This window comes from Apis cerana, linkage group LG7, assembly GCF_029169275.1.
Source record: "Apis cerana isolate GH-2021 linkage group LG7, AcerK_1.0, whole genome shotgun sequence".
Taxonomy (NCBI): Eukaryota; Metazoa; Arthropoda; class Insecta; order Hymenoptera; family Apidae; genus Apis; species Apis cerana.
Genome location: NC_083858.1, coordinates 10,165,259 through 10,182,067, shown reverse-complemented (window position 1 = coordinate 10,182,067; position 16,809 = coordinate 10,165,259). Strand labels below are relative to the sequence as shown.

Here is a 16,809-nt window from a genome sequence, read left to right as displayed (position 1 = left end):
AGTATTTTTAAAATCAAAAACAAAATGGAAAACAAATTTCAATAATGAATTCGATGAATGAACAATGAAATGAAATAATTTGTTTAATATTCCACTCGATAATCGTGCGAATATCGAGAAATCGAAATTTCGATATGTGTAACGAAGATATAAAATTACGTAAGAAGCAAAAAAAAAAAAAAAAGAAAACGAAAAAAGAGAATGTGATTGGAAAATAATAAAGTATACCTGTGCAAAGGCCGTGGCAACCGCCCCAGTTACAATCGCAAGAAGATTTCGTTCGACCCATTCCTCCCCAGCTTGAATACAACCTTTTTCATAAATCACTTTGGCAACTTCAAAGTTCTGGAAAACAAAGGCGATTGGCTACTTTCGCTTACCGTGTTGTGTTCTCGAACCTCGCGAATGTAGTTGTTAGTCCAACACAACATTAGTTTAGAAACAGCGTGAAATTCGTTGATAGAAAAAAAAAAGGAAAAGAAAAAGAAAAAGAAAAAAAAAATAAAGAAACAAAGGGTAAAATGGAAGAGAAAAGAAGTATAATTAATGAGTTGTAGGATCAATTTCAAAATAGAAGTCAAATTGATCGACTCGAACTTTTTGAAAAGTTATTAATTTTAACGTTGAAATGTTAAATTAGCGTTTAAGTTTCTGAAATTCAAACGATTTAGTCGATGAAGTTGATTAATTTGGCTTTTGGATTTTTTAAATCGTAAATTTAATCTTCGATGTCACGGTAAAATTGTTATAGATTTTTGAGACTTTAATTTTCAGAAATTAACACTTTAATGATCGTGACGTAGACATATTGTCTGATCTGTTTGTTCATTTATGACTATGACTTGGTAAGTTTTACACGCTTTTCGTCGTATTTGTTTTGTAGTATCGTGAAATGATGTATGTACATCATTCGTCTACGTCTATCTAAACTTCGCAGTTTTGCGTAACTAATGGAAAATTAATTTATTGAAAAATTCCTTCAAAAGTGAAAAAAGATAAAAAAAATCTTCGATAAATGCACGTCTTATGCAATTCTCAAACTATTCGTTCAATTCTAACATCGTTTAATTTCTAATTCTAATTATCATCTAATCTAAATCAACGAATATAACCTAAATGGGAAAATGGAGAAGGAAAGAAAAAAACTTTCTTTTTCATTTTCTTCGATAAAAAAAAGAAAAAATTCCAATTTACTTATCGTTCAAACTTTTCTTATCTTAAAACGAGATCCAATTAACGTAACTGTGTGTGGTCGCAGAGAAGTGCTCGTGAGAATAAGTAATCCAAATATTCAAAGATGGCTAGATGACTCAAAGTCACGTAGCTATCAGGTGACATGGGATCGAATGTTTGGAAGATGCGTGGGAGAATTTAGAAGTGTAATTCGATGTTGCGGCCACTAAAGAGGAGGAGGCATATTGTTCCTGAAGAATTTGATCACGATGGATAACGAGCTTCGAAAGACACCCAATAATATTAAAAAATATTGATTAATTTAAATATTATATTGGATTTTAATCAGGCAAAATAAACGTAAAAACGGATCGTTTATATTATAAAATTCATTTTATTAGGACAGAACATGGAAAATATATACTGCAATTCTAAAAAGAAGGAAATATCTCGAGATGGACAATCGATAATAAAAAAAGAAATATTATTTAACCAATAGTCTTTTATTTTTTTTTTTTTTTAATATAACCATGAATATTTTGTCTTCGAATCTTTTAATTCCAATTCCAAGCACGAAACAAATAAGCGATAGTCTGGAGTTAAAATTTTTCCGCTTATTCGTCGGTGAAATATGAAAAAAAAAGGAAGAGAAATTGATAAGAAAGTAGCCAGGGGTACAAGCCGTTCCTGTGAAATGTCACGTCAGTACGCAGGGTAAGTAACAAGCCCACTTTATTACAAGCCGCCTTACATCCACCTCTTAGAGTTGGAAGTAACCACGCAAAGCTTTTAACTCCCGCTTCGACCCTGTTCTCTTTGCCCTCTTTCGTCCCCTGTCTAACTTTCCGCCTCGTTTCCAACCGGAAACCTTTTTCGCGACTTCGCTTCTATTACGATATCGCGATGTTGCGCGGCTCCCTCATTAGCAAGGTGTTAGATGCTCTAATTACTTGAAGAGTCTTCAATCTAGAAGTTTTAGCCAACATGGAAACTGCTAATTTATTCCGTCTTGCTACTTCGACAGCGCAAAAGGAATCGTTCGCGTATTCGGTTGTGCTTTAGAATTAATTAATAAGTGGTAGATTTATTTCGTAATTTCTTCCGAGGGTCGTTCATTAATATCTTAACCTTTCGCGAGCGAGCAATTCTGTACTTTCGATAGATTTAAATTTTCTGAAGTGAAATTATAAATTAAAGATCTAAATTTTTGTGAAAATTGTAATATATTGGAACTTTATTTAATTTCTGTAACTTTGATGCCGCTGTAGTGTTGGCATTCATCCACAAAAGATTAAAATTATTTATTTTATCCTGTTACTTGTCAATAGTTTTCAATTAATTATAAAGTATAATTATTTTTCCTCGAGTTAATGGATCGATAATTTCAAAATTATTTTAATTTATGATCGAAATATATAGTGCGCCTGTATTTATATTTTAAATTTTCAGAGACTATATTTTGCATTCTAATGAATGACAGGCGGAATATCCATAGCAACGACACAGCAATGTGATATTTCGTTCGTGAAAAAAGTAATTTCAAAATAATTTTGAAATAAAAATACTTAAAACTAATTTTTACCGTAAATTTATATTTTTTTTTAAATAAAATAATGGTTAACTTTCAACAAATTTGAAGCAAACTATCTAATATTATTATAATTCTAAATATATGCATTGATGCAAGCATTTCGAGAATTACGAGGATTTCCACGAAAATAATAACGCCACCTGTCAAAATTCAACAGAGATGAATTAATAGTTGACAAGTGCGAGGAGATAGTCGTGGCTGAAATATTTATTCGCTTACCACTTGCATGTCGCTTACGTTTCGCTAGACTTTTATTACGTATACCGAGAAAGGAAATGTAATCTCCCAAATGTCACGATTATACAGCAACTTCGTCATAATTTATTGTCCTGATTATCAGCCAGGAAAATCTACTGTATATATATTACATATATATATGTATATATATATATATGTGTGTCATATTTTAAGCTCATGTAAGTGGTTCATTTATCATAGTGCTAGGAATATGGATATTTCACCTACGCTCCTATCCATAATGTTATACATTTTATATATTAAGGAAGAGTTAAATGGATTAAACTAGTTGTGCAGCGTTAAGAAACTTTCAGATAAAATTTATTCGTCTAAGAAAACTAAAAAGTGCGTATATTGTTTAGGAATTTATATGTAATATTAAATTGACAAAATTGTTCCTTCTAGGATTAATATAAAATAAAACTTTCATGTTCTGTGTTGCGTATTCTTGTGGTATTTCCCATAAGGTTCATTTTGTCCACCTCAAATTTTTCCCAAACTTTGAAAAATTCTAAAAATATTCTCTCCTGTTTATTTAACACTTTTATATCTTCGTTTATTTTACGTAATTAATTGTTAAAAATTTTTTTTATTAACGATCAAGTTAATGATAGAGTTTTTCTTGTGCCGAGAAATTAAAATAAATTAAAATAATCTTTCTTCTTTTGTTCGTGTCGTATCTCATGATCATATATCATATATTAAAACTGAAATATAATAACACTGCAAAATTATGTCTGTGTAATCAATTATTAGATAATATATCACGAGCATTGTAATTTACCAGACTGGCAATAATATCGCAAATAAAACATTAAATTTCAATTTATACTTACCGCTCTAAGCTAAATATACCAACTATAAATATGGATCGTTTAGACCAATTTGTCCACGTGCTTAAAATTTTCAATTACTTCTACGTACTTACGTGCTTTTAACGTAGCCACGTGAATAACTTTTCAAACGTGCACCTGGTCATACGCGTGTTGTTAACACAGCGAGAATATATCATTAAATAATGTGCTCTAAGCAAATGAAATAAAAGATGCGGGTAAATAATTGAAAATACTTAAAACATGGTACACTTTACATTTATCATGCGACACCATGTTTGGAATTCGTTATTTCGACTAAGATATACATCTTTCGAACAGTTGAAACTTTCTCTCAATTTTTTTAATCAAATTGTGTGTTCTTTTTTTTTTTTTATAAAATTTACATTCTTAATTTTACGTTATTCACGATCGTCTTACCTTTTAAAATGTTGTCACTTTTTTATTATTTGAAGTAATTACAAATTCAGATAATCATAATGAAAATTATATATATATAGAGAGGAGAAAGTTTGAACTCTCACGTAATACGATCAAAAGTACGTATTTCAATATGTATTGTACCTGTAAAACCATAGTGCTGACAACAGTACCAGCGACAGGTACGAGATTCAATTCTAGCCATTCTTCGCCTGCTCTTAGACAGCCTCTCTCGTATATACTCCTCTCCCCAGTCTGCGTTTACCCAGGGTTATATGAATAAACAGAATGATTGAAAAGAAACCATCACGCTACAAATGTCATTTGCCTTTAGAAGATTACTTTATTCGTGCCTGCGGCATGCTAATAACGCGTACAAACATCGACACCCAGCTTTTGTAATACTGTGTCACCAGCTAGCTATATTATCCTTTCTATCTTTCATTCTCGTGTCACGTTTGCCAACGTAGTACCTACTTATCGGTGAATTATATGCTCGCTGGCAATCACAACTATTCGAATGGTGTGAGAAAATTTAGAACTACTTGGATACAGGGTGGAGGGAATTACAACGTGTTCATCCCTGAACTGAACGAGAACGAGACAGATGGAGGGAAATTTAAAAATTTAGGGATGAAAAAGATGGAGATGGAAAATTTTACAACGAGTCGAGGAATTAGGAGCAATTTTTTCCTTTTTTCTTTTTTCTTTTGTCGAATGGAACTGTAAACTGTCGTTGAATAAAATACTTTTTAAAACACTTTTTTAAAAACTTGTCTCTGTTTTACACAGTTGATTGCATTGCTGTGAAAAATATTCTAAGAGGATACGAAAAATAAAAGAATTCACATCGAATTTATCTTTTCCATATACCTCTTATGTTAAGTTTTATTACATAATTACGTGAATATTAGGAAGATTTAGGCATATAATTTATATATAAAATAAAAATTTGGGTTAGTTTTAAAGAAAACAGTATGCAGTATTATATTTACTCCATCCTGTATACGACGAGCACGCTACTAATTTAATATATATTCTGTATAATAAATTTATTTTTCAGAAATTAATTATTGCACTATATTATTAAAATTTTAGAATGCAAAGCGTAAAGAATAGCGGTTACTATATTTACTTTAACCAATATCTATACTCAAAGTCATTAATTAACGAATGTTAATAAATAAATAATAATATATGATATTAAGATGTATCATAATAATAATAATAAAAAAAAAAAAGCAGAGAAATGAGAAATGAAGAATTAAGAAGAATCGCAGAAAATGGTGAATAAAGTGAAAATGAAAATGTTGTTTCAAAATAGACGAATAATGATACGATCAATGCGATAAATTGAAGAAATGACATAAGAGCTTACTTAGTACAACGTTTAGCCTTAAATATTACATAATGGAAATTATTTGAAAAAAAAAGAATTACTCACGTAGCTAGGTTTCCTAACATCGTAGCCGCATTGTTTATTTTTGATAATCTCCTGAAAATGTTAAAAAAAAAAAAAGAAGAAAAAAAAGTATTACTAAACAATTTACAAGACAATTTATATTGCAATTAAATTACTTTCACTTTTCAAAAAAATATTGAAATTGAATTGAATTATAAACACATTGGAGAAACAAAAAAGAGAGAAAGTTATAGAATATTTTTAGAATATGAAATGAAAGAGCGGAAATTACATTTGGTTTTCGTTTACAACAGCTAAAAGGCACGCCGCACGCTTCTCTCGAGCCGATGTCGCTCGATGAACAATTGAAGTAATTGTTGCGATCCCAGTCTTTAGGGCCCTCGATGCCGCAACACTGTAACTGTGAAATGGATAAAAAAGAGTATTATCGTACTTTCATCGAAATTTTCACGCGACCGATAAATTTATTTTCAAAATAAAGAAAAAAAAAAGTAGAGAAGAGGATGAAGCATGACGCATTGATATCGATATAATTTAGATAATTTCGTATTTCAAGTTATGAAGTTCGTTAAAGAGAAGAGGGAAGAAGAAGTTTTTTAACGACTGTTCGTAAAAGTTATATATATAAAATACTAGATATCTTCTGATCTCGTAAAAAACCTGGCGGCTTTAAAAAGTTTTTGATGGCATCAATTTGCCATCCCTTCACTCTTTCTTTCTTTTTTTCAAAAAGAATAATAATCCTTCCTTAAGGTTACTAATATTTTGCAATCACGGATTTTAAATCTATTTCAATGTAATATTTTAAATCATATTGTTAACGCGAAAAATAGAAGATCCTTTCTCGATTCTATCGTCAGAAAATCAAAGTATTTCATTGATTCGTATAGAAATGCAAGCGCATCTGGAATAGCGATGGTGGTAATGATGTTGCAAGGGTTTGAATCAACGTAGGATAAAGAGGATTGGAAATGCAGTTTCACTATTGACAGTATTGCCGGAATTGTGGTGGCGTGCCGGCGTTTCCATTGAAATCTCGCAAACCACAATTGATTGGCAAACCATTAATTATTGAGTACTGCGACAAGACTTCAGTTTAGATATTTTTAACATCGCAATTTTCATTGATTTTTCTTTTATTTTATTAGATTAATGGAACGATTCAATTCCAATGTAAACGTTAAAACACGTTTCTTGTATCTATACTTTTTTTTTCTTACAAAATATTCATACATATGTGAAATGTGCTAGCGTACAATTTATAAATAAATTAGAACAACAGTGAGATTTATACTCGTCGAGTAAATTGTTTTCTTAAAATATATATTTTGAGAGGGATGGCAATGATAAATCCATAAAGATATACCAGAATTTCTAATTATAACTTTAAAATGCTAGAAACTATTCTAATCCCTTTGGAAGAACATTGTTATCAGATCTGCAAGCTTTATTACCATTGCGCACAATTAAAATTAATCAAATAATATAAGCTTTTTTATATGTACAAATACGTTTATCTACTTTAACGCAAAATTTTTTTATATTTATTATTCTCTAAGATATTATACATACCCAATCCTCTTGAATCCAATCGATGAGATTCTGTTGATCAGGATCTTCTCTATAATGAATGATAAAAGCTTGGAACCCACCAGTCGCTTGTGACTTTATCTGCACGTCAAATTAATATATTTAAATTTCAATAACAGGTTACTTATGATAACACGAGCCATTCATTCATTTATAAGATATATATAGATGCAAATACATGTGTATGCATATGCACATTTAGATAAATATTTAATGAAACTTACCCAGTCTTTAAAGATAAAGCCTAATACACCAGCTGCCATCTCCATTAACAATAGTAACGCCAGAAATATCGCATACTGAAAGGAAGTTGTATAAAATTATATAATTCCTTTTGTTATATTAGATCTTAATTCACAAACAATGTTATAAGTGTATGTATATGACAATTAGAAATCATATTAAAAATATTTGATAAGCATTATAAATTATTTTCACGTTTTTACAACAATTTAAACTTAAAAAAAGATTTTTATTTTCTTCGAATTTTTTAATTCGCAAAGAATAATTTTTACAAACATTATTAATTTCATTTAATTTTACTCTTTGCCCGAGAAGCGACAAAATACAATGTAAGTACTTGAGAAAACTTGAAAGCCGATTTTGTACTTTCGTAGTAACAAAGGGAGCAATTTAAGTTTTTTCTCCTTTTTTAACAAAACTTTGCCAGTTTGTAGAACTCTTAAACCAACTTCTTCCACACTATCTTTTCGTCGCAGATGACTAATAGTTTATGACCGATAAAAAATTAAACTTAAATCATGATTTACACTACTATCCTCGAATAATTATAACAATAAAAAGAAAATTGAACACTAAATAATAAATAACTATAAATAATAAGTTGACTGTATATTTATATTTTTTTTCTTTATTTATATTCATTTTCTATTCACCTTAGTCATAATAATTCTATAAAAATTATAATATACTGTTCATTTTCAAAATTAAATATAATACTTACAAATAATAATTGTTATTAATTTTTCACAATTTTCACAGATGATGTGACAAAAATTTACGTAGAATTTTAAATTGTACCTATTAATGTAAATAATATGATTCATTTTACAAAAAAAAGTAGTAGTAGTCTGTGCTTGATGCTCATTTAATTAACTTATGTAATTTACAAATATTTTATTATACGTTTAAATGCTTACCGTAGCTAGGAGGCACGTATTTTCCCTGAGTGCACCGACACATCCCGTAAATCCAATTATAAATGTCACTGTGCCTGTAAATAAGAAACAAAAATCTATTTTAAAATGCACGTTGATATTTCATCGAATCCTTTTGCTAATATAAAAATTATATCGAATAAAAGATTGATTTCAAAAATGATTTTGCACAATTTTTGTGCAAATGATGTTCTTTCAAATATTCTTTCATTCGTTAAAAATAATGTTTTCCTTCTTACATAAAGAAAAGTCGTTTTAATCTCTTAAGTAACCTGTTGAAAGCAGTGATTGCATTGCGCCCAATCATAACCTTCATAGTAATAATTTATTTATTTAGCTCTTTTTTTTTAAATTACTTGAATTGCTTTAAATTATGTGCTTCACTGTTTTATATTATCAAGGAAAAAGTGCAAGTTAATAATAAACAATAAAAAAAGGAAAAAATTATGAAAGATACGATTTTTCTCCAATATTAAAAAAAAATATATAAGAATATTTCAATTTTTCAATTCTATTTCACTCTATATTGCAAAATAAATATAATTGTCGGAAGAATAATTTTCAAAAAATAATTTAAAAATAATGAAAATAATAATTGAAATTTATAAGAATTACATAATATTTTGTTATCAAATAAAATACGAAATAATTTAAAATTCTAAATGTATAATTTTGCAATTCTAATGATTTCTCTACAATTGAATTAATTATAAATATACGTTCGTTGAAAAGTTATTAGCATATTTGATGACTGTAAATAAGTACTCTTCCAATGCAACCTTGATGATTCTTTCCTTGGACAGGATGGGGAGATAGTAAACTACGAAATTTCCCCCAGGCCTGATTGTTCGGTCAGTAGGATTAAATTTTCTGGTATATCTTCAAACTCATAAGAGCGAGACAACAGAAACGCGTGAACAATTTTTTTTCGATTAAATTATTCCAGTTTTTCTCGTGAGAATAAACTTTTTTGCATGCGATGAAAGGAAATCTTAACGTAGTTTTCGTAATTGTATCATTTACTAATTAACGAACTTATTTCACGAAGAAAGACTCTTAGAAATTGATAAAATTATCTTTTATAATACTTTTTCGTTAAAAAATTTCTCTATTGTTAATTAGAATTAGAATCAAATAGATAATTTTTATTTTAAAAGTAAAGAAAGTTCATTTATCGTATTATCCATTGCTTCTATCCAAAATTAGAAATTGTAAAATTAAATTATCTCTAAAAAATAAAAAAAGAAAAGTAATAATTAGAAATAAATACGATTTATGCTATGATTACATTATAAAAAAAAAAAAGAAGAAAAAATACCAGGAAGGAAGATTATCCTTTTCATAGATTAAATATCTAAAATAAATACCGTGAAACGAGTTACTGCGCTCTCTGTACGACGAATGGAACGGAACAATGATTATCCTTAAATCGGATTTTTGCTTTTTTTCAAAATCGACCGTCAGCTTTTTCGCTTGATTTTTGTCCTTTCGAAATCGGTGGACCAGATCGCGAGGAAATTCGATTTGGTCTGTTACGATTCCAGGGAACTGGTCTCCGCCAGAATGTTTGAATTACTTGTAGGACATTCGTGAATTCTCACCATTATGCTCGGCTACATCGCGGTTAACCGATCACGAGTAGCTTTCTGCCTTCTATGTTGGAATTTCTCTCTGTACATCCCTGATAATCCGACTTACAGCGCTTTGTTGAGCCTCGAATGGCGGAAAATCAGTTGGTCAACTATTTCGTCGTACAGCATGTTGTCTTTTCAGTATGCGACAACAAATGCTAGTAATAATAATATAACTAATGGTCTTGGATTTCTGGACATTTCTCAAGAAATCTTCTGGACAAATTGGAAAATTTATATTTTTCAATTATAATAGGTAGGTAGTACTTTATTGAAAATTATTAATTGAAATTTCAATTATTAAACATTATTGTTTTTATGTTTGTAGATGAAATATCGATTAATAACGATACAGAAGAATATTTTAACATTTATTATAGTTTCATTCGATACAATCCAATTTGAAAATTCATTTTCGAAAATGTATTATAAAATAAATGAGATTTATATATAATCTTTCTCAATTTAAATTTTCCGTGGAATTATTATTTTTAATGCCAAAATAAATAAGTAAAATTTAATGGAATTTATTAATGATTTTATATCTCGTTTTAATATATTTTGTAGAAAGGAATGTGTATGCAAACTTAAACATAACAAAATATGCAGGATATGAGAGTCATTTGCATGCAAAACCGAATATGCATAATCCTTGACCACTTTTTGGATGCTAAGGTGTCCATATGGTTCAGATATCATATGGTACCTGTTCATATTGTGACATATGGTGCAAGAAACAAAAGTTGACGAACGAATTACTAAATTTTGGATTATATATACATATTATAAATTATTGATTATTCAAAAAATTATATTTTTCATTCGTGTCAAAAGTAAACACAAAAAACTATTATTTATTGTTAGAAAAAATCAACCTCTCTTAATGTCTGTCTAAGAATTTTTAATCAAAGATCATCTATTCCTTTCTTTTATCAACGAAACAGTTCGATACTTATATACTTATATAAAATTAATTATTTTTTTTTATAAGTTCGCTATTTTGTTTCAAACATATTAGAGATACAAATATACTTATTTGTTGCAACAATGATACAATTTGAAAATTACAATATTAATTCAAACATTAAATATTTTTTATGTTTATAACTATTAAAAATTTCCAGACTTTGAAATTTTTCTGTATTCATAATTCATTTACTCGTTATAAATTTTAAATTGTATCATTACAACAAATTAATTCGATTTTTAAATATTATATAGATATTTCTTTTATCTTATTTTTATTTACATTCTCCTTTCTTTTTAACAAATGTATATTATTCATACATAAATATTGCATTTCTGAATAGAACACTATCAATATATTCATCAGTTTCTCTATTGAAATTTTAAAGCTTTGAATAAATTTTTTGCAGTTTACTCAGACTTTTTCAAGTATAAAAATCTCCTTTTTTAATTCTGTGTATGATGGAACTTCGTGCATCCCAATTACAACTGACCTGCTTTAAAGATCAGACCGTCGCACCCTTTTTGATGCTCGTCACGAGCACTTATCTACCTACGCTACCTTCATCCTTCCATTTAAGAGTTTGTACAGTTAAAAGTTTGTGTAAGAATTAAACGAACCAATCATCAGATTCCTATTTTTCTTGTTTGAAGAAGAATCATTAAAACGAATCCTTGTCCTACTTTGGCTTACCATCATTGAACAATTGAAAGTGCAATTTTTGCAAAGATAATTTGAAAATTGATCGATTGCAAATTATCACGATAAATGTATTTTTTCATTAATAATATTATTAATAGTTTAATAACTATTATCATATTATTTTGTAAAATCTTGTGAATATATTTGTAAACTTATTACATCATAATAATAAAAATTCAATCATCAAATATTAATTTATTCCAAGATTGCGATACAATCGATCATTACTTTGCATCTTAAGAAGGAAAAAAACAAAATCCGCAGGATTCAATTATGCTACAAAGATGAAACGAACTTTCGATTAAAGAAAATATCTTTTCATTCTTAAATTTTACCAACGATAACTTTAACATTTATCTTAATCGAAGAATTATCGAAAGCTTAAAAGACACTTCGGAGAATATTACTTCGATAGTTTGATCGATAAGGCTAAAGCACTTTGACACGTTCAGATATCTTTGTTCGCATAGATCAACAAGTTTTAAATGGATTAAAAATTTTAAATAGAAGAGAGAACTAATATAAATTACTACTCACCGACTAGAATGAGGATAAATGCTGGATCGAGTGCCACATTCGTGAGCCTAGACAAATTGTTGAATGTGTCTTTTTCGGTCCATGCCCATACACCTACAGCCATAATACCCAAACCCAGCCACTGAAACAAAAGAAACAAAAAATAGGATTTAAAATAAATAACAACGAGCATATTACACCATAAACGAGGCACTTAATTGAAAAATCTCAAATGATTTCTTTTTTTTCATTCACTTTTCTTGGTATTATTAATTAACAATAGAGAACAACTGTATTAGCGAATAAAATTCTGAAATAGTTTTTATTAAAAATTCAATTTTAAGCGTGAGAAGGGAAGAAGCTTATTTGCCTTGTTATAAAAGAGGATTAAAAGTTATTGAGAAATATTGCTCCAGGAGTTCAAGCATGTCTGCTTCGTTCTCGGTTAATTCCACTAGGTGAGAAATATGTAGATTTCCTAAGCCGACGATTCACCGAAATGAATGTACTCTTAGGAGAACATCACCTCTGGGGGAAAGTCTCTCTAGCTAAGCTTCTCCACAATTTCCTCCTCGGTTATACTCGGTCATACGTGAACTTAATATCTGCTCACTCGATATGAACAAATTCGATTCTTATAATTAAAATTTTTGCAAATATTCATATTAAGCTAAAACGTGTCTAAGTGCAAATCATTAAATTACATCCCTATGCACTTTATAGCATAGCAATGACATAACATTGCTTATTCGCATAAAGTCACAAATGAAACTTTGACTTTTCATTTTAAAAAATATGAGAAGAAATTAAAAGCTTCGTTGTCAAAACGTACTCAGGAAATAATGGAAAACACGTTCAAGTCATTTTTTGTTTTATTCCGAAATCTCAATTGGTTGTCGAGATATAAAGATTCAAAGTTTTCATAACTCTCGAGACAATGCAATTGAGATTATGAATGGACTCGTTATCTAGATTTTTTTTTTTTTAAATCTAAGATGTGAAATGGTTATCACATTTTTTCAGACTTTAATTTTTTTTTATCACTTGTCTGCAGTTTTGAACAGATGCGAGCGAGAGATCCGAATAAGGATGGAATAAAGTAAAAATTAAAAATTATTCTTTTCTTTATACGACGATATCTCGGCAATCGAAAGTCATATCGAGATAAACGAAAGAAGCGTTTTAAAGGATAAGATTTTATTCTTCTAACGATCGTTTATTCGTTGATCGAAATTTACTATCCTCGGAGTAATAACGATTTAAAATTTTTCTAATTTTAGTAGGATTTAAATGATGAAAAATTATTTACACGATATCTTGAAGAACCGGAAATTGTGATAAACTGTAAAAAAAAAGTGTAAACTGTGTATTGTGATAAAGTTTTTATCTGCGATAAATTTTTTAATGATTTTATTCATTCACCGGAAGTCGCTATCTTTAAGTCGCTGTAACTTTAAAATTGATTTTTTTTTTAGTTTTTTTTTTAATTTTTAGATGATTTAATTAAATTATAAATTTATTTATTTTTTGAAATACATTATTTACCATGATTATCATATGTTATATTTCATTATAGCTATATTGTTTTATATACATATACATATTATAGTAGATTCTGTGGTAGGTTATTATAAATTGAGCCCAAAGGATTAGAAATGATAATCCCACAAAATATATAGGCGTTATCTACTAGTTTCAGATAGTATACGTATAACTATTCCTATTTAAGCCAATTCTGTTAAATGACATACAGTACATTCATGTGTTAATTATATAAATCTGAAATTTAATGTAAATAATAGAGATTAATGAAAACAAAATGTATTTAATAAAGACATTTACAATTGTCAATTATAAGATAGATAATACCTTTCAAAAAATATCTACGTTTCACATAGATAAAGTATTTACAGAATTAAACTGCTAAAAATAGATTGCACATCAAATATCGAGTTATATTTATAAATTAAGCGGAATTAAACTCAATTGTTTCCAATCGACGAATATATTTATCAAACGAATTACGCGTTATCACGACGAGAACGAGGTCAAGAACGAGGGTACGATAATTTGTTTAAATTTTTCTCATTTCTTTTTCAAACTAAATCCACCCCGAAAACGAATTTATCATTGAACACCCTGTATATTTTTCTACTTGTCCATTAACGCATACCAGTGCATCGAAATTGATTCGATGCGATCAGTGGACAACCATCTGCCATTCCGCAATAATTCGATGAACGTGGTAGTGGTTTTCATACAGTTTAACCTGGAAATGCTGCTATTCGTGCAAGATTGGAACAAAAACTCATGTACAAAAACCGTAAAAATTTGTTTTCCTTTTTTTTTTTCGTCTATCGATCGCGATGTAACTATATCAAATTCTTTGTCGTGTAAACGTCCACATGTACATGTTAAAAAAAAAAAAAAAAATGCCTTCCATATCGTTTTCGAAATCCCATTTCGAAAATCTCGTTCCCGGATGTAAAAAATTTATCATGTGAAACGTGAATATGAAAAAGAACCGCGATTGTTATCGCTATCCGAGTTAACGATTAAAATAGAATTTAATTTAATAATCGAGATTGATAAAAAGACGTTTAATCATTAATTTTGATCGAAGAAACGGAAAGCTTTATCGTTAATGATTGAAAATAGATATTTAATTTTTAATCGTTCATAAGATCGATAATAATTTATGGTTAGAAAAATTAATCATTTAAACGTTTCCTTTTTGACGATCTAAAAAATTAAGGATTATATAACAATGGTTTTTATAATAATAGCGATTAATTATCAATTACTAATTTCTAAGTGGGAATAGATTTTTTATCATTAACGATTGTTTCGTCGATCTATATTCAACTGATTATCCTGTGTGAAAATTGCCTCGTGCATTTCGGCTAATACCGATATTACCACGTTTCGAATCGCGCCATAGATTTCCAATAATCGTTGAATACGATTCCACTGTCTAACCTGTAAATAAACACATCAGTTATATCGAAGGTCGAGAAGGTAGGAGATCATCATGGTTAGATGATTTTTCGAAGATATTATCGTGCAAAAAATTTTTATTATCAATCGTCGAAATTAATAATATTCGTATATTGATATAGTGTTGCAATTTTATAATATCTGCGCTATACGATGAAACGGATGATTACATTTCCTTGAAAATCCAGACGATCGAATAAGATGATTACAATCCAGAGAGTTAATAATTGATTGCCCTCACGGTCGATGCACTTCGCCGGAAAATATATAATCGATCGAACTGTCTAACATAATAAAATGTCTGGATATTAGATGCTGTCAGTCGATCACATCGTATTATCGTGCAATAACATAATGCGAATTATAAATATATAATGTTATAACGTAAACAAATGAATCATACATAATGTTTCAGCTAAAAGGATTGTCTTTCACGAGACGAAAATTGTTTATGATACAATTTGAATGTATCGTAATATTTTATAAGGAATATTCTGAAAAAGAAATTTTTTGTCGGATTATTTTTTTTTAATTTTCATAAGATAATTAATATTCATAAGATAATATTTTTAAGATATTTCTCTGTATTCCACATAATGTATATTCGATAAAGAAGATGATAAAATATGATTTAAAATATATGAGTAAATATAGAATAATAGAAGAAAATAAATATTTATATAAAAGTAGGAATGATATAAATCACATTATTTCCGCTTCGAGAAATTATAGAAGCGAAAAATATATAAATATACTTTTAGCGAAAAATATTGGATATAATTTTTAGATAAATTGCTTAACGAAATATTTCCTGAAATGCTTCCTAAATATTTATTGAAAATATTTCAATATCAATTTCATCAAGATAAGTGGTTCGATTTCTTCGAAAAGTTAACACGAACGATATCCATACTTTTAAAAGTATTAGAAATGTATCGAAGTGTATCAGATATGTGTAAAAAGTGGAATTAATCGATTTCACTTTTCAAATAAAAATGAAGATAAAAAATAGCATAGAGGTTAATTCACCATCTTGATTTTGATAATATATCTTTTGCTGATCGCTTCTCTCTCTCTCTCTCTCTCTCTCTCACAGCATTTTTGGTTTTTGTACTCTTACTTTGGTTAGTAATCAATACACTGTCCGCATGCGTCTAGACCTGTTTACTCTCTTCGGTGCTGTTACGATGCATTGAAATTTTTATTCTAGGCAATTGATATAGAAAATCTTTACTTATATTTCTCTCGTATGATTCTCTCTTTAATATCTATGTTCTTAAACAGAGTTAAAAAAAAAAAAAAAGACATTTCAATACATTATTATATTCTAACGATAATAATCGTAATCTGAATTGTTAGAAAATTAACAGGATATAGAAATGTATAATATTTGCAAAAAAAAAAAAAAAAGAATTGTTAAAAGTACAATTGATTTTATTTTACAACATAAATTTCGAAATTTGAAATTTTGATTTCAAAATTAGCAAATAAATTGGTAAATTTAAAATTTGTAAATTCAAATTTCTGAAAAAAAAAAATAAACAAACGAAC

General features: G+C 28.5%; 1 protein-coding gene across 4 annotated transcripts in view; it reads right to left on the bottom strand.

Annotated features, from left to right (window-relative positions):
- Positions 1-16,809, bottom strand: part of LOC107999406 (tetraspanin-5) — a 49,533-nt gene that overhangs the window by 5,577 nt on the left and 27,147 nt on the right. Inside the window, exons 2-9 of one of the 4 annotated variants that reach the window (XM_062077148.1) lie at positions 12,283-12,403; positions 8,428-8,501; positions 7,492-7,566; positions 7,250-7,348; positions 5,949-6,077; positions 5,699-5,749; positions 4,399-4,509; positions 229-345 (exon numbers count right to left, since the gene is read on the bottom strand). In XM_062077148.1, coding sequence (XP_061933132.1) covers positions 229-345; positions 4,399-4,509; positions 5,699-5,749; positions 5,949-6,077; positions 7,250-7,348; positions 7,492-7,566; positions 8,428-8,501; positions 12,283-12,403 — 777 coding nt within the window. The remainder of the gene's footprint in view (positions 1-228; positions 346-4,398; positions 4,510-5,698; positions 5,750-5,948; positions 6,078-7,249; positions 7,349-7,491; positions 7,567-8,427; positions 8,502-12,282; positions 12,404-16,809) is intronic. The other 3 variants (XM_062077145.1, XM_062077144.1, XM_062077146.1) reach the window with 3 other exon arrangements.